We start from the raw sequence: 19,160 nt of genomic DNA, 5'->3' as shown, positions 1-19,160 counted from the left end.
GACCTCAGGGGGATGTACAAGAGATATGTACAGAGTTGCTGAGAGCCCAGCCTTCCTTACAGGAAATGTGTCTTCCCAGGGGCTCAGTGAGAACTTGCAGAGCTCAGCCATAGGTAGTAGGAGGGAGCGTCTGCATGTGATGCCTCAACCTTTCTGTCTAGATAGGTTCCTACTCACAGGCCCTTGCTGTTCTGCACAGTCACCATCATTGCCTTGTATTTTCCTTCTAGAGACCTAAGCTGGAACTGCATCCACTTCATCCATCCTGAGGCCTTTGTGACCCTCCACTCACTCACCAAGCTGTAAGATGTGTTGATAGTCTTTTTGCAGAGGAGCAAAGAAAGCATGCATGTGGGGGCTCCAGATTCACTCACTGAGCTTCCAAAGTCTACAGAAATTAAAGACAATGACATGGTGCTCAGCCCCCAGATGACCAGTGCCATCTCAGGTGTCTCATTGCACTCTGTTCTCCATTGAGACAGCTCAGTCTAGCCCAGGCTTTAAGTAATTCCAACTCTTGAGCAGGAGCCTCTACCCTCAGTTGGGTTTTCTTCCCACTCTCAGTCCTCAGGTCTTCAAGTCAGCCCCAAATCAACAACCAGTTTCACACTACCTTCTCCAGATGCCCACAGTAACCTCCCTATTCTCCTGAAAGCCACCCCGTGCCTTATGGGTGAGCAGATTCAGGGCAGAGGGTGGGGTGGGGAGAACAAGCAACTTGCCTTTCACTTAGGACTTTCACTTGCTATCCCTAGGCCTTCCTGTCTTGAAAAAATCTCTTTCCCAGAGCCCAGCCTGGGCCAGAGTGACTCCACAACTGGGAGATCTGTTAATCATTTCTAGCTGGCTCCTCCCCTACCCTAATGGGAGAGTGATTCTTCATTGATTACTTTATCTAGTAGCGTATAGCTCTTCAGCCTACCCCTCTGCAGCATGCCGCTCAAGTAGTCAGTAACAAGGGTTAGGGCCCCCAGTTATAAGGTATATTGAGAGGAAAAGACAGATTAATTGAAGGAGGAATATGGCATACCAAGATACAGAGAGGTGGTGGGATGGAAGGAGGTGTATTAGGATAGGTGGTTGGATTGATAAAGGCAGGGAGGGAGAAGGAGATCACCAAAGTTGAGCTTTCAATAGTGGCACCCTGCCCACAGTGACTGTGGTATCATTTCATTCATCTCCAAAACGAAACCAGCTCGCAGTTAGCATTGTGCAGTGATTCAAATAATGTACATCACAGCATCGTATATTAGACACCAGTTGGGTAAATACAGCAAGGCCATATACAAAACCATCCAGTCTCTCAGTTAACCTACCTCAGTTAACCCTAACACTGCCTGTTTCTCCTTCCCTTTCCTATACTAGAGACTTGACTGACAACCAGCTGGTCACCTTGCCACTGGATGGATTGGGTGGCCTAACCCATCTGAAGCTCCAAGGCAACCCTGCACTATCTGAGCCCTTCACCAAGGAAAGCTTCCCCAAAATGAGGTATGGAGTGGCACTTGGTTTGGCCACTGCCTGGTTGGCACTCAGTCCCTCCAGGTCCCAGTTAACCTTTATCCTTCTATACAGATGTCTTTCCACATGGCCTTTATTTATTTCAATCAGTCGCCTGTTCTCCATGTTTACTGGATGTTTTCCTGCCATTCCTCCAGGCCAGCAGGTTGGATAAGTCTGGCCTTGTGCTAACATCCCATCCATCATTAAGAGCCTTCCATGGGAAAGTGATGTTCCACTTAACATCCCATTGCTCCCATCCCCCAAACAAACACATAAGCAGAGCTCATGAAGCAGGGGGCCCGAGCCCAGGGCTTCTCTGAATGGAAAACATTCTCAGAAGCCAGTCCCAGCTAATGACATCCAGCTTTCCTTCAGTAAACTCTGTTTGTGTGGCCGCGTCCTGTCTGCTATGGATTAATGACAAGCCCAAAGGGGTCAAATTAAGCAGTTAAGCAAGACAATGCTGTAGGAGGCTAAGAGCCCACTGCTTCACTGGGAGCACTGGCTTATCGACACCTATATTAGCAGAGGGCTCTGGGTGCTGCATCCTTGTGCCCGATGCTGAGTGAGCAGTGGTGTTGCTGCATCAGTTTTCGCACAAAGGGGAAGGCTGGTATTTCAAAGTAGCCCCTGCTTTGGGATTTCAGTGTTTGGGTGTGCACATATTTTCAGACATATGCACACCTCAGAGTTCCTGCCCACTTCAATTGTAGCTTTGGGGCTCTGCATCTCTGTGCTGGTCAGCACTGCTGAGGAGGCATAATATCCCCAGCATTGGTGGGCCCAAGCATACTTCTCTTGTGCCCTGTACACCTGCACACATAGGCATGCTCCAGACCTGAATGGTTGCCTATAAAGGTGCTCCCAGCCTGTTCCCAGCAGCTGCACTAAGGGGCACTGGAAACTGAGGGCTGAGGAACAGCCACGGAGAGATGAGGCTGAGCAGTCTCATGGGTGCATTTCCCATTTGGAGAGTGCCTGGAAACATGGGTGGGCAAAGTGTGGGCAGGGCATGCTTGGACCTCCCACATCAGGACCTGCTGCCACAGTGGTATACCCAAGCCCTTTGAAAATCAGGCCCAGAATATCTCAAGTAGGTCCAAGACCACAGCTGAAAACACTGGTCCAAGCAGCTCACAGGCTGGTGGGAATAAGCTTTAAGTGGCTGTTGAAATCTATCCAGTCCCAAAGGCTGTGCTTGGCTTTGTCCCTTTGCCAAGTGGCAGAGGATCCCAGACAACTGGAGAGCTTAGCACATCCGATCCTGATATTTCATGTTAAGCAATTCAGTGATATTGGGCCAAATTCAGTTGTCACTTGCAGAACTGTAAGTCTCTCAATTTCAGTGGCGAAGGTTTGGATTGGCACCACTGTGACACATAGGAAAGGTGGCCTTGCACCATCCGATCCCTCTAGAACTTCGGGGCCTGGGTGCCAGATGCACCTCAAGCTTAAAAGCTGCCCTCTGTGAAGGAATCGTCTGGTAATGGTTCTTAACCATATACAGGGATCTGCACTTTCTTCCCACCTTTCAATAATAGGATTGAATGTAGAGTTTAGAGCAGGAAGCAGGTCTGTATACAGAGTTCCCATAGCTTCCCTGGGGTCATCCAGAAATGTTTGGTAACTTAAGATCTTCTGGTGTTCTGACAGGATTAGTAAATCTGGTGAAACTCTATATTCGAAAAATATGCTTTTGTTTTAATTGCCTGGAAAACTAGAGGCTGGCTTGACTCAATAGGCAGGGTTTACAGACTTCCAGCAACCAAGCCAGAGTTTGCTGCATTTGCTGGGGGGGGAGCAATGTCAGGCTGAGGGTGCTGATATTTCACCCTGATGATATTCAGCTGCTGTTTAATTAATCTTGTGATACAAGATATGCCATATTTCCTCACATACAGCACTCCCCAGAATACTACACACTTCAGTTTTGAAAAGCAAAACAAAGAAAAAAGATTTTTCCAGGGTTATGGTTGCATAGAGCAGAAAAAAGGCTAACTGTTCAGATGACTTGCCCTCCCTTTCCTGCTTAACTGAAGCTGAAACCCTAGCTGCTGCTGAAAAATGGTTTCCATGGGTAGATCTAGGATTTTGAGAACAGCTAGAGTCCCCAAGGCTGTAAAGTAGGAGAGAGAGCATAAGTAGCTAGCAGACAACAAAATTGCCCCAGGAAAGGTTAGCTTTGATTAGTGGAACATGAAGCCCATTTAAAAGGAGCAACCACTGTTAACAGCTTTGGAGTAAAGAACAATGAGCTGTTAAATCAACTGGAGTTGAGAAAACATATCTAGGTTTCCTCAGTGTATTGGCAGAGAGTAGCTTAGTGTGAGAGGAACATCAGCCTTTGCACAGAATCTGGCCTCCTTATTCTAGCCTGATGTCCTGTAGTAAAGAGGACACGTTCCAGTGTGCCTAGCCTTGAAGTAGCCTTTCTTTAAGAGTGCCTAGTAACTGCACCATTAGGCACCTAGCCACAAAATCCTCAGAGTTTTTTGGGGGTTTTTGGAGCCATCCATTTGTTGGATAACTATTTTTCTGTCTCAGTAAAAGTAAGAAACACAATCTCTGATCTTGAGAGCTTGGGGTGGTGCAGCTGTAGATATGTGGGCCCCCACCAGGGGCTCTAGTGCCAGGCGGGCACTCCCCCCTGAGTTACAAAGCTGACATTTGGGGATACCGTCTTGTCTAAGAGCCCACTAGGCTGGTCACTAAAAATGAAGCAGGGGAGAGACATGGGCTCCCAAGTGGTATTTTCAGAAGTACCCAGAAGCTGTTTGAAGCACTGAAAGGTAGGGCTGTGCGAAGCTTTGGGTGCCAATTCGATTGGGAGGAGATTCGGTCACCGAATCTCCAAATTCGAATTGAATCAGGGGACCAATTAAAAGATTCGGAGGGGTTTGACAATTCAGGCAGTCCCTGGTGGCTGGAGCAGGGAGCTGCAGCTGACTCTGAGCTGGTAAATACTAGGGGCAGGGGAGGGGGAGCTGGGAGAGGGGGGACAGGACCATGGGGGGACCCCTGCCGTCCCCCAGCCCCCCCGACCTCCGCCTGCTCCACCGGCCCTCCCCCCATGGCTGCCCCCACCCACCCCAGCCTGGTACTTTAAAAAAAAAGCCCTGGTGCTCACCAGGTGTGGGGCAATCCCCACTGGCCCACACTGTGTGGGGGGCTCTGCACGAGCCCCCTGACTCCCTCCACCCCACCCCGCTCCCCCAGCCCCCACCACGGGTGCCCCGCCTGGGCCAGCTCCAGCCCTTTAAGAAAAAAAACCCAAGAAAAGCTCCAGGACACCAGTCCTGCAGCGGCCTCAGGGCTTTGGGGACTCATGCAGAGCCCCCCACGTGGCACAGGGCAGCAGGGGACAGCGAGGATCACCCCTAATCACCAAATCAAATCACTGTCCCTCGAATCGGCCGAATCCGAAGCGAATATTAGCCACTTTGCACAGGCCTACTGAAAAGGTCATTTAAGGAAATACAGTTGCAGATGCCCAGGCATCATTTTATGGTTTGTGCCTCCTTAAAATTGTCAGCACAGAGTTAAAATACAGCCCCATACACACACATATGACCACTGCACACTGGAGGGGTATGGCTGGTGATACTAAAAAGAGTGACTCCCTGAGGTGTCATGAGTTCATTTTTGCAAAGAAAGGATAGACAATGCTATCACAGAGCTAAGCCTTGTCACAAAGCTCCTCCACTTTCTGCAGGTTTAAATACTTGACTGACATCCTTTATTATAACCTTACCTGCATAATAAACCACACAGGAGCAGGAGACCCAACTTGCATCACCTTATGCCATCTGAGCCATTCAGACCAGGACACACTTCTACACTGTCATTTGCCTGGGTATAAGTGATACACAGTGCAAGGCAGTGGAAAATCAGATGTCAAGGGGCGTGAAGTAGCTAAGATACCTGCTTTCCCTCTTTAGAGTCCTAGAGGTGCCCTACGCTTACCAGTGTTGCGCCTATGGAGCCTGCAGCAATTTCTTTAAGCTATCCAATCAGTGGGAAGCAGAAGACATGAACCCTGAGGATGAGGACCTCCACAAGAGGACAGTGGGATTTTTTCCTGGCCATGCCGATAACCACTGTAAGTAAATTTGGTGGAACTGTGATCAGTACATGGGCTAGATCACATGCTGTTCTCTTGGACCTAGCCCTTCATTCACTTATCCAGAAATAAATCAGAAGTAATGCCATTGGAGGCAGTGGAGTTATACAAGGTAAAAGAGAAGCAGGAGGACTGACAGTTTGCAATGCCTGCCTGTCAGGGGATGTATCATTTATTGTGAATGACAACACCAAGCCCTGCAAACTGTGGGAGCTGGGCTGGAAATTTGTAATCATCCCCATTTTGGCAGAATGGCTTGAAACTTTGTCATGGGCTGGATGCCTGTGGCCTCCCACTCAGAGCAGAGCAGGCTATACCCAGGCCCCTCCAGTCTTCTTTAGTTTCAAGACTACCCATCACTTCAAGCAGCCTGCAGCAGGTTGATCGTTGGGCAGTCCTGTGACCCTGGTGTAATCCAGCTTTGAGGTAGAAGGCCAACCCAACCACAGCTCTGTGTCTGGAATAACACCCTTAGCAGGGACTCTCCTCAGGGTTAGACTCATGAAAACTGATTGACGAGATATGAGAAAACATGAAAAGCCAAACTTGACAAACTGAAAATTAGAGAATAAAATGAAAATTGGCCCATCTCTCCTTTTCTGCATACAATTGTAATAACAGAGCAAAGGGCTAAATAGAGCATGACTAGAAGAAGTCAGCCTGCAGAATCAGAGGGTGCATCCCCCTATGCAGGGGCCTGTGCTTGCAGTGGCAAAAAAAAGTAGCGGCACAAATTTGTGCCGCTATGCACACCCTTTCATGTGCACTTTGGTGTGGGGCAAAATGCCCCACTTCAGGGAAACTGCCATTTCCCCACTCCTCCTGGCTACCGGCATACTGGAGAAGCCAAGGCAGAACTAGAGGAGGGGAGATGCTCTGGCCAACAACCAGAGCATCTCCCAGGAGGACCAAGTCTCTGTCAGCACACACTCCTGGGGCATCTCCCATGCTGCTGTTTTCCCCCAGTGTTTCTTTTTTGCTGCTGGGATTTCCCAATAGCAAGTGTTGCCCCCACGTTGCAAATTTGCAGCACGGGGCACATTTTAACATGCTAGGTATGCAGTGTGTGGCACCGCAAAGAGGTCTGCAACATGTCTGGATCCAACCAGAGGAGTTAAGTGCTGGGGCCAGATTATGAAGGAGCGATGATGATTCCATATGTAAGGTTAAACAGTTTTCTGTGCAAGAGCTAATTTTTCAAAATGCTCTAAAACTGCTTAACCCATCCAGCCCCACGAGCTGAATGAGTGTTTCAGGTTTGGTCTGCAGGCCAGATCTGGTGCAAGGGATCAGTCCCCTGCATCAACCTGACCCCACACACTATATCCATTTGTGGACTGACCACACCCACTGGGTGGACTTCACGCTCCAAATCTGGCCTCAGACTGGCCCCATACACTGGCCAGACCTTGTGCTCCAGATCTGGCTGCAGACCAGCTCCATATACTAGCCCAGCCCAGCATGCATGGCCATGTTGTCCAGCCTGTGGGCTTCCCCATAGGTCCAGAAATTTGGGAAGTGGGGCATGGGCAGCATTAACTGCTGTGCCAATTGCCTAGACCTGCATCAATTACTGCTGCCACCACTCCCCTCCTGCCAAATTGCTGGACCCACTGGAAGCCCACATTGGGCACATTACACAGCTCTATGGGCCACATCTGGCCCACAGGCTGTAGGTTGAGCACCACTGCTCCAAAATATATGTATTTAGGCTGATTGCCTAGAAAACTGCTGACCAGCAGCAGAGCCACAGCTAATGCTGGTGATGGAAATTTAGGGTTATTTGGTTGAGTGAATCAGCACATGGAGCCTCCTCCCCCCACTACCAAAAAGCCAGCTTCTAAAACGTTCTCATCTGTACAGTGTTGTGAGTCCAGAGTTCTGGACAAAAGTCTAAAATTCTGATCTTCCTGAAATCTGATGTGCTGTAGAGGAAAGTGGGGTACCATTTAAAGTGTAAATTCGGGATCTTTTCATCAGGGAACATCCAAGAACAGCCTTCCCCCACAGGTCACCTGCTACAAGGTATTCTTAAATGCACATGAGAAGAAAGAGTACTTAGAAAATAGCTCTGCTGCCTCAGGGGTCATTTGGTCAAGGGTTTCTTGAACCCCTGCAGCCCAGTGACCATGATTGAGGGAAAATAAAATGACTGATTGGCTTGAAAACTGGCAATAGAGGGACCAGGGAGCAGCTGCATGACTTCTGCATTTGCTGCTGTGAAAAGCTGCAATCACCAGTTTCATTCTGATCAAATATATCAATGGAAGCAGCGACTGGTATGTTTTGCCTAGAGAACTTCCCTAAGCAAAATCTGACCACTTGCTAGAAGAGTGTGAGCTGGATTTTTTTTTATTTTTTTTTTACTGGAAAAAGGGATTTTCAGATAAACACAAATAAAAACATGAAACTTCTTGGTTCCCATTTAGCTGCTAATACATGAATTTGAGGAGCAAAGCAATAACATTTCAGTGCTCAGCTTGGCCTGTGTGTTTGTTTATCTGTTTATGTAAATACAGAGCCCACACACATGGAAAAGATTTGGAGGGCCTTGAAAGGAGAAGCACATCCGGCTGAGTCCTCCATTATCGCCAAGACATGCGCTGTGCATTAGAAGAGGGGGCACTGCTCCCCTTCACACTTACCCACTCCTGGGATCACTGGTGCAAATTGGTGCCAACCTGTTAAGTTAGAGCAGCCCAACAGGGCTGCTGCAATATCAGGTACCTAGCCTCATATAAGGAAGCTCAGGCCAAGTCCCCTGCACAAGCAGATTGGTAACAGAGGAGAACCCTGACTCTGTGCCATCATCTTCCAAGGCCAGCCACACCAGCTTTATAGTGCTTTGTGCTAGAGTTGCAGCACCCAACAGCTGAAACACAGGGCAGTTATTTTTTTGGCAATGTAGAAAAAACACTGTCTACCCTTGCTTCCCAATGCATTCAGTACAGTGCATTTCCCAGACTGGAATCCAGAACCCAGAGTGAAGCCCCAGGTTCCCCGTACAGGACACGGGAGAGTGAGGTGCATCAGAAGGGTGATTCAGAAATTGCCCTTTGAGCAGGGAGCTTCCTAAAGTCTGGCCAGCGGAAAAGCAAAGCACAGGGCTGTGTCTTTTCACTTGTTTCTACCACAGCAGCAGCAGGTCCCAGCAAGGAGAGGGCTCCCATGCACCCCTCCAACACCCACTGACACTCTCTAAATCTGACCCCTGCACTTCAGTTTGCAGTGACACCATATGGGGCTCATCCCCAGCCCCTGCTCACAGGCTTGCCAGAGACCAAGGGCTCAGGAGCAAGTGCAGAGGCACAAGTCCACAGCAGCTTCATGGATGTATTTCCAGGGTTGGAGTGTGCCTAAGGGTGCAGGTGGACAGGATGGGCTCAGCCTTGACTTTGCCAGCCCCTTCCACCCCCAAGGGTGGCCAGCCTGCCCCTACAAGTAGCACAGACAACCTCTGTGTGGCATGTGGCAGATCGAGGGAAAGGCGGCATAGCGACAGGAAGGGAGGAAAGCAGAGTGGCAGATCAGGCAGGGAGCAGAAAATCAGGCAGGAAGCATAGGGCATGCAGCAGAAAGCAGAGGAGCAGATCAGGCAGAGGAAAGGGAGCAGAGTTGGCACTCGAAGAGGAGGTGGGACTAATTTGTGGCAAGCCTGCCAAAAAGGTTAGCCCCCACTACTATAGACAAGCTTTTAAGTGTCACCCCTCTCCAGAGCTTAGATATTTGAGTGAAGGCTCCTGACGGGCAGCTTCATTCACGCAAGCCATTCTGCTCTGACTTTGCCTTTTTGTTATTTACTGTCATTATCATCGTCAGGCCACTTTCCTTTAACATCGGTTTTACATGGGAAGCTCTCACGTGCTATGATGGGCAGAAGGATAAAACCAACAGCACAGATACAGACAGATTTCAGTCAACACCGGAGTTATTGAGCTAAGACAGGCCCCACAGAAGCTGCATTATTTACCAGTGGGTCTGTACACCCCATATATCAGGTCCTAAGCCTCTGCAGTTGGAAAGGTCTGCCTAGAGGCCAGCAAAGCTGATCCTTGCTAGCATGACATAGATCCAGGAAGCATGGCAGACTGGGTGGTAACAGCAAGCAGGCAATGCACAGGAACCATCTGTTAATGTCATTGCAGCAGGAATTTCTACTCAGCCTGGTTGTTTTTCCACTATTAAAGCGTCCTACACTATAACAGTCCTGGTGCATATAGCTGGGGCACTTGCCCAGCAAATTACAGCAGTTTCCATGAGATGTGAAGAGAGCTGTATGTGCTGGGAGTTTTCCTGATACTTCCTGCAAAATTGCTCCTTCTGGGAGTTATTCACTAACTGCCAGTTGATCTGCTGGCTGATCTTGCATGGCCTGATCCTGCCAGTGGCTGAGCATCTTCAGCTCCCAATCAGGGCAGTGGGACTAAGGGTTTCCAGCACTTCCAAGAGGCTCTGACCACCTTAAACCAGGAGCCTCAAATTTGTTTGGCCCCATAGGCCCAATCCAGTTTGCGAAGCTTCCCATGAGCTGGACCACCTGCAAGAGGAGGTGATGTTAATCCCTCCAGCTCCCAGATCTACTGTTTTCAGAACAGCTCCAGAATAAGGACATGAACACCACTGCCACTTGCCCCCCTTTCCCTTGTTGCCGATTTTAGTCACTAAGGGCAATTAAAATCCCCCATTTTGGCAACGGATAAAGGGTAGGAAGGTGATCAGCATTAACTCCCTGGGTTCTGGAGCCAGGTTGAAACAGCAGCTGGGGCATTAACACCACTGCTGCAGGGACTCCAGCAGCTGTGGTGACAAGCCCCCATGGGCCCACTGAAGTGGGTAGTCCAAAAGCCCTGTGGGCCAGATGTTTGACACCCTGCCTTCCAGGACAACCAGAAAGTGGGGTTGAACAATTCTTACAGCGTGCACCAGAAGAGGCTCTTGGGAACCTAGAGGGATGGACCCACCCTCAATTCAAATGCTAAACCACTTCAAAGATCAATCGCATGATCGCAATAGTATTAGCGTGTCCTTAGCTAAGCAAGACCCACGTGCTGCCGTGAAACTTTCCATGATGGACCCCTTGCAATTGCATCACCTGCACTTTAACTACTTGTGCCAACATGGCTTTTAAACGTTTATAAATGAGCCATGTAATTCATTGAGAACTGTTTTATTTCTCTTCCCACTAATTTCCAGGCCCTGTTTACATTAATTTGCAAAGACAGTACATGTAGTGCCTGAGGATATGCACATAGAACAACTGACTTCAAGATACAAGGAGATGGGACTTGACCGTACATCAGCTGCTCTGCAGGAACTGCCCATGTGTACGCTCTTATCCAGCCATAAGTGGAATCTAACGGAGGGGTAATTTCCCTTTCTTGTCGAAGGCCACAGCTACAGCAGTTCAGTTTCCATGTATTAAGGGTATGAAAGTGCACATGGGTGATTACAGTGAAGCAGCTGATGCACAGTAAAGCCCCCTGTTATCCCCATAGTAAGTTGTTCAGATGTCCAGATCTTTGGTAGGAACAAAGCTCTCTGACCGTCTTCACCACTACTGAAATAAAGCTGCCCGCTCAACAGCAATTAACCCAGGATTTTGTCCTGTAATATGTGTCCATGCCCATTCGGCCAGTTCACTGCAGTAGAAGAGCCTATGATAAAGATGAGGAGGGGGGCAGGTGTTTGAATAGTAAACCCTAGCTCTTGGATCCTGCCTCCACCAGGAATAGACTAGCTAGTGCCACTTTCTGATGACGCTTTGTCTGTGTGACAGCCGTAAGCAAAACACAAACTAGATTTCTGTTCACACATAGGAGCCTTACGTTTGGGTCTGAGTTTGGTCCCTGGGAGAGAATAGGAGTTTTAACACCCAGTTCAGTGGGAACAGAGCATGCGAACTGTGTGCAACGTGGGCTGCTTGGACTAAAGGACACTTACAGAAATACCTACCTTTTCCAAACAAGTTGCCCAAGTTGTTCTTACAGCCTTCAGTAAAGCAAACAGCAGATCATGTCTGGAGAACTGAGCAATGCAGCCTCTTCCAGCCCAGCTGTTCACATGCCAGTAGCCTAAATGAGGCAGCAGGGGAAAAGTCCAGCTCATTGCCCATCAGCCTTTAGTGCCTATCTCTTTACGAAAAGATGTATTCAGAAATTCTGAGTTGTACAAGTCCTGGTTAAGGCAGAAGACATGGAGAGGGTGAGATCTATGGTTAATACAGAGGTTCAAGCTTCAGTTTTGCCCTACTGTCTGTTCTAATGATCACACTTCAATGCTATTCATGAAGCCCCTGGAATAAAACACTAATAGCAATGTTACCTTCTCAATGCCCAGGTCCGAAGGCTTCTAGGTGCCTTAGCAGAATTAGATAAACAAGTTATGGGCTATTACAAAAACAAGGCAACCTGCCCTGCTAAAACAGAGCCCTGCACTGTTAAAACATTCACACTCTAAAAGGAATAGCTCATTTTCTCCAGTGCTTTCTGGGCTGACGTGTGTCCATGTTTCCAGAGAAGAGAAGAACTCCCAGTTTACATTTCCTGCCTGGGGCTGAGTCGTGCTGGCTGAGGACCATGCTGAAATACGGACCATTTGTTAAATATACAGTGACCAGGGAGCCTGGTTTAGCAGCCTTCCCTAAAGAGAAATGCTACCCTGTGGGATGAGGCAGAGAAAGGCAAGGCCTCTGCTTGGATATTTGGGGACCGAGGCTTTGCATGGCTGGGTCTGCTACGGAGTAGATGGAAGACTCAGTGGATTTACAAGACCACAAAGTAAAAGAAAGAAATATTATTCCACCCCATGGTGGGTGTGGTTTTTTTGCCAGGCTCCAAAGCAGCAGCAATAATTCAGCCCTTACAGACAGATGAAAATCAGCTGTTCCTTTCCAAGGGTTCCTGGAACCAGGAATGTGACAAGCCCTGTCAGGCAGTACTGAAGGCAGCACATTATTTGCCATCATTATTTAGTAATATGCTGTAAGCCTATAATATGCTACAAGGCATGGTAGGCAACCCCTGGTGCAGGTGCCAGAGTGTTGTACACGAAGGCATTTTGCTTGGCATGCCTGCCTGGGGGCAGGCGACAGGGGAAGGGCCAAGGCTGCACTGCCATAACAAGGATTGGGCCCCTCACAGGTCCCTTGCCATCTGCCCTTGGCATGCCAACGTCTTACAAGTCAAGGTTGCGGGTGTTTTTGGCGCTGTCCAAAACCATTGCTGATCCCTGCTATAAGGCTATATGCAACCCTCTTAAGTACTTTGGTCAGTACACACAGGCATCACTTGGCATCTGGATACATCTTTCCAGCTGTGAAAGTCTGGCCCAATGTTCCCAAGGGCATGGCCTCTGGGGATGTCCCGGGTTGTATACTCACAGCAACCACTGCTGCTTACATCAGACAGTCACCTGGAAATACAATCCCCACTGCCACCCAGCAGCAGATGAAGGATGCCTGCCACACCTCTGTAGTGAGGGTGCTAGGTGTAGTGAGGGTGCTAGGTGTAGTGAGGGTGCTAGTCCTAGGTGCTGTCTGAAGAATCTTCCCAAGCCTTGAAGGGCAGGAAATGTGGACTCAGACAGGATACTCCAGAGCAGAGCCTCTGCCCAGCAAGGATGTCCTACAGAATCCCAAGCCAGTGCCAGATGGCAGCAAGCCTTCAGAAGACCTTTACATTTATCATCACCATCACTGATGGCACAAATCCGTGTCCAATCTCCCTCCCAACTCTTCCACCCCCTAGAACCTCTGCATCTATCTGTGCCTAAAATATTTTTGTGAATCTGGTCCATAGCATAATATTAAATAATGATGACAAATAATGCGCTACCTTCAGTACTGTCTGACAGGGTTTGTGGCTTTTTTGGTTTCAGGAAGCCTTGGTTTCAGGAACAGCTGATTTTCATCTCTCTGTAAGGGCTGAAATATTGCTGCTGCTTTGGAGCCTAGCAAGAAAACACCCACCGTGGGGTGGAATAATATTTCTTTTTTTTTTTTTTTACTTTGCGGTCTTGTAAATCCACTGAGTCTTCCATCCACTCTGTTGAAGACCCAGCCATGCAGAGCCTTGGTCCCCGGAAATCCAAGCAGAGGCCTTGCCTTTCTCTGCCTGATCCCACAGGGTGGCATTTCTCTTCTACGTAATGCTGCTAAAACAGAGTCCTAAGTTACTGTGTATTTAGCAAGTGGTGCCTACTGCAGGTTGGTCTTCAGTGAGCACAACTCAGCCCCAGGCAGGAAGTGTAAACTGGGAGGTTCTCTCTTTACTGGAAATGTAGACACACATTAGCCTGGGAAATGGAGAAAATGAGCTCTTTCTCAATAACAGTAATAAAATAATATTGCATAGGTCCCCGTCATGGAACAAAACCCCATATGTGGTCCCAGGCATTATACAAACAGGGCATGTCTACACATCAATATTAATGCTACACAATAAACTCTGGCACAGTTCACACCAGAATTTATTGCTTCCGGGCACAGCATTTTACACTTGCACCCAGGACTGCAGCATATCGAGCCAGGGCACCACAGCCCTGGCTGCCCACAGCTGCTCCTGCCAGGCTCACCATGCTGTGGAGGGGCTGGCCAGGGCATGAGGGTGCTACAGCATGGAGCTACCTGGCAGGCAGCCCCACACTGTAGCACCCGCATGCCCCAGCCATCCCCGGTCACTGTCTTCATGGGCATTGTGGCAGAGTAAATAACTCCACCGTTGATTAGTACTTGCATTGGGCAGTACTATTCTACAGCAGAGTTAATTAGCTTACTCCAGTCTAACAGCACTGCTTGTGTAGACCAATGATGTTTTACTGCAGAGCTAATTAAGCAACTATGCAGTAAGCGTCTCATGTAAATGCACCAGAATGCAACAACAAAATGGTTCCCACCAAAAAGAGCTTGTATTCTTGGAAAGCATCTTCAGACTTCATTCTGTAATCAGAAAGGCCAGGGACATCCTTTGCTTAAAAAGAAAAGCCATGCTGGGAATTTCCACATAATCACGTGTTTCTGCAATCTGGGACTTCAATTAAACATCAAATATCATGAGATACATGTTAAAATCAAGAGGGTGAGCCACACTGCATTTCCCAGAGCCTTCACAACACACCCTTTTCTGCCCAGTAGCAATTACAAGATGCAAACAAGACAGTAACATCTCTCTTAACCCTGTATAATAGCCAGGCTGGTCTGGCAGACATGGGAAGCAGAAAAGATCTTGGCACTAATTTGGCAATAACTGCTCTTACTACTTCCCTGCTTTGAGCCACAATTCCTGTTTTCTTTTCCTTCCTAGATGACCTAGACATAGATGACTTCCAGCTGGAGCTTGAGGAGTCAAAGCTGCACCCCACTATTCAGTGCACCCCCAGCCCTGGTGAGTAGTGAGCCCAGGGGAAAACCCTTATCTACACACACATGCGCACACACACACACACACACGCGCGTGCGCGCACACACACACACACACACACGATATTCAGGCCCTGCTAAGCTAGCTGTCTACCATGACCCCAGCCACTGGGCTCCTGCCAGTCTCCATACACATAAATCAAAAGCCAGGCTCAGTGCTGGTCAAATGTGGACAGGAATGGATAAAGGGTTTCCTCTCTCCATGGTTGAAGTGGACCAGCTGCCCTCCCTGGAAAAGAAGATCATGGTAGCCTTCTCCTCCTACTGCCCTCCATCCTTCCCAGGGGAGGACTGCATCAATTCCCATGCCCAGGAAGGCTGTGTACCCTTGTACAAAGGGCAGCTGGATTTGGCCTATCACAGACTAGCATACGACACTGCATGCCAGCCTACCTAGCCTGATGCCACACAAATCAGGGTTCACCAAGACACCTGCATGTGTGGGTTGCTCTGCAAAGTCTGATCTGATACTAAAGATCAAGCCAAATTGTGCTGCATAGTGCGGGGACATTTTAAATTGATTGCCAATGACAGGGCAAGGTGGGAGATGCCTATGAAAGCTAGGATCGTAGTTAGGGTTGGAAGGGACCTCACGAGGTCATCTAATCTAAACCTATGCTCAAAGCAGGACCATTCCCAATTGGATCATCCCAGCCAAAGATTTGTCTAGCTGGGTTTTGAAAGCCTCCAAGGATGGAGTTTCCACCACCTCTCTGGGTAACCTGTTCCAGTGCTTTACTACCCTCCTAGTGAGAAAATTCTTCCTAATATCTAACCTAAACTTCCCTTGCTACCACTTGAGACCATTGCTCCTTATTCTGTCATCTGCCACCACTGAGAACAGTCCAGCTGATCCTGAAAGACAGGTGCATTGACACCAGCAGGTCAGGCAATAGGGTCAGGCCCAGCTCTCCCAGGGTGCCGGGCAATCTCCTAAACAACGCACCGGACTGGTCATGTCTACACATCCCTATTAGCACGCAGCAATAAGTTCTAGAGCAATAAGCTCTAGAGCTTACTGCTGCCAGATGCGTGTCTACATGCACAGCACATTTGGCTGGGTCGCAGCAGCCTGGCTGACAGGGGGCCTGGGGAAGGTCAACCTTTCAGCCTGGGGCTGCTCTGACCAGGCTCAATGTACTGTGGAGGGGCCGGGTGGGACACAAGGGTGCTTCAGCGAGGGGCTACCCAGCAGGCTGCCCCATAGTGAAGCACTCGTGTGCCCCAGATGCTATGGAGTTTTAGTTTCATGCACCCTAATAGGGGTGCATGTGTAGACACTGAGACATTTACTGGGCAGTTAATTAGGAAAACTGCGCAGTAAATGTCTCATGTAGACACATCCATTGGCTCCCAGTTTTGTCCCTGCCACAGGCTTTCTGTGCCATCTTGAGCAAATGAAGCCAAAGACTGAGAACAATCACACCCCAGCCCACCCCCATCTTCATGTAGCCCTGGGGTAACTGGAAAGACAGCAGCTTGTTTTCTGCCTTTTCCTTCACTGATTCAGCTGCAGAGTCTATGGGAGCCAGTGAGCTCATAGGTTGAAAGTTTGGTTTCCTGCCCATAGCCCCACGTACAGAGGTGCTGGATGTCTCCGGGGAAAGACAAAGACAAATGCAACATCATTCACAGCCCCCTGGGTGGAGAACAGGGCTTCTGCATAGTTTAAAATAAGAGACCTAAGAGAAGAGAAGGAGACATGAACTATTGCAGTGCAGCAGCTGGGGTCTCCGTGGAGACTGGGCCCAGCCATGCAGGCAGGGGCTGCTGGGAAATGGAGTCCACTGCCAGACAGATGTGGCCCACAAGCCAGACTTTGTCCACCCCTGGGCTAGAACCTGAGCCTCCCATTTCCTGGAAAGTATCTTAACCACTTAGCTAGAAGGTAGTAGGTGCTGACTGTCCCCCTACCTGCTAGCCAAGGTTTTCCTTCATCTCAAATTTTGGGATTCACCCAGCTTTAACACACGTACCTGGTTGATTCTGTTTCTATTCAGCAGCTGATAGCCTAGAGCACAGCCTTACTGGGCAGGCTCAAATGGCTAGCGTGGCCACTGCTGAATCCCAGACTATCCATAAGTACCAGAAACTGTGGTTCTACAGCTACGTACCTGCCAGTAAGGCACAGAAAGGGTAAACAGGATCTGGCCCTCAGTGGCCAGAACAATAAACTTGGACTCAGGAGACCTGGGTTCTCTTCCTAGTTCTGCTGTTAAGTGACTTGGGGGAGGTCACCTCCCCTGCTCTGTGCCTCAGTGACCCAATCTGTGAAGTGGGGGTAGTGACACTGACTTTCTTTCCTAAATGGCTTGCAATCTGCTGTGACAAAGCATGCTATAAAAGCTGGGCATTATTATTATTAGCTCATCTGTGTGAGTTACATTAGCTCAGGCACCTTTAGCAGTAGAAAGTAGTTGGTCATAGGCCTGACAATGGACCCTAACATCCTCCCAACACAAAGGCACCTCAGTGAGAGCAGCTGGGTGACATTCGACCTACATGCATGCAGACACCATCTCCAGGCTGCCCTCTAAGCTGTCACTGGAGGCTGTAGTAGATGCTGAAGTCTCCAGACAAAGTGGTTCAGTGCCACCCACAGAAGGGGAGGGACCCAGCAGAAATACCTGTCTGAGGAGCTTGGGCTCTTTCCTTTGGACTAATGTTGTTCTTGAGTACAGGAGTGCAGACTCAGTGTTGAGGAGGGGCCTTGGGAAATCCTTTTAGCTAACACACCCACTTCTCCACCTACCCATGCCTGAGAAGAAGCTCTCAGAGAGAGATGCCAGAGCCATGCTTGCCACCCTTAGAGCCATTAGCATGAAGGACATGGGTCAAAATTTAGTCACTGATGTGTTCTCCCAGTGTTTCACTCCCAGAGCTGTCTCCTGGCCAAACTCCACCACTAACAGAAACCTGAGCGTCCACAGCAAATTTTTTACCTGCAGAGGGCAGGGGAAGAGATGCCCCTGTCACTGAGAGGAGGCAGGGGGGTGTTTGAGGGATGACATATTACCTTATTTTCCTATTTAAGTAAGTGTCCACAGCCAGGGAACACCAGAAGCAGCAAGCATAGCAAACACCTGTTTCACTTACATGCAGGTGGGTACTTGCAAGACCATGATACTATGACCATGTTCCCCTTCCCTGTATATAAAGAATATATAAACCTAGCTAGCTCCAAGATGGAGTTTGATAAGTTTATGAACAGTGTGACATAGCTTAATTGTCTGCTCTCACACAGGATTGGACTTGATGAGTCAGGGTCCTTGCCAGGCTTCTGTGCTATGTCCTATCCTATATAGAGGGTCCATTAATCTTGCTAAGGCAGAGCAAGAGCCAATGTCTAGAAGATGAAATTAAAGAAACTTGAATGGGAAATGAGGTGCAAGTTTTACCAACGTGGGACACTGAGCCCCTGGAGCAGCTCCCATCAAGAGAGGATACGATGCCTCTAAGAGCTGTGCTCCAGCTCCAGGACAGGGGCTAGGCAGGAAGCTGGATCCCTGGGTGAGGTTTCTCAGCCTGTGCTCTACAGGAGACCAGATAGGAGGGCCACGATGGGCCCTGCTGGCCTGAACTTCAGTGAACGCCCTACCAGTCCTTATAGGGGTCCATGGCAGTATTTGGAGCATCAGGGAAGCAGGCCCCCCACATGAGAGCCTGTCAAGTCCTGAGGATCTGCCCCTCTGCACACCCCATTCCCTGACAGTCCAGTCTTGGGTGTAAAAGAGAGTATGTGGGGCAAAGACTGAGCCTGCGATAAAATACACTGCACCTTGTCTGTGATGCCTCATGCCTGCTGTGAGACAGGACTGCATCAAGGGCCCTGCACTCCTATCCTACTTGCAAGCAGCACTGGACCTGAATCCCAGGACAGCACCAAACCTTGGGCAGCTCAGAGAGAAGGTCAGGAGACAGAGATAAGGAGTGATACCAGAAACGTAGGGATCTGGGGTTTCCATTGGATAAGAGGGGCCCACAGATATGCACTTGGTTTGTCCCACTTCCACTTGCTACCACTGAATAGAAGTAAATTTGGCTGTACCAGGCACCAGCTGGGGTCAGGCAACTGCATGGTAGCAGAGCCACTAGGGAAAGCTTAGCTAGACTGCACCTTGA

General features: G+C 49.0%; 1 protein-coding gene across 1 annotated transcript in view; it reads left to right on the top strand.

Moving 5' to 3' along the window:
* The window catches only part of LGR6 (leucine rich repeat containing G protein-coupled receptor 6), a 216,498-nt gene that overhangs the window by 186,319 nt on the left and 11,019 nt on the right, over nt 1–19,160 (top strand). Inside the window, exons 14-17 of the mRNA XM_090025815.1 lie at nt 231–302; nt 1,366–1,491; nt 5,442–5,602; nt 14,923–15,003. Of these exons, the coding sequence (XP_089881941.1) occupies nt 231–302; nt 1,366–1,491; nt 5,442–5,602; nt 14,923–15,003 (440 nt within the window). The remainder of the gene's footprint in view (nt 1–230; nt 303–1,365; nt 1,492–5,441; nt 5,603–14,922; nt 15,004–19,160) is intronic.

Source organism: Crocodylus siamensis, chromosome 13, assembly GCF_052110815.1.
Source record: "Crocodylus siamensis isolate JL-2025a chromosome 13, ASM5211081v1, whole genome shotgun sequence".
NCBI lineage: Eukaryota > Metazoa > Chordata > Crocodylia > Crocodylidae > Crocodylus > Crocodylus siamensis.
This window is presented reverse-complemented; position numbering and strand designations above follow the sequence as displayed.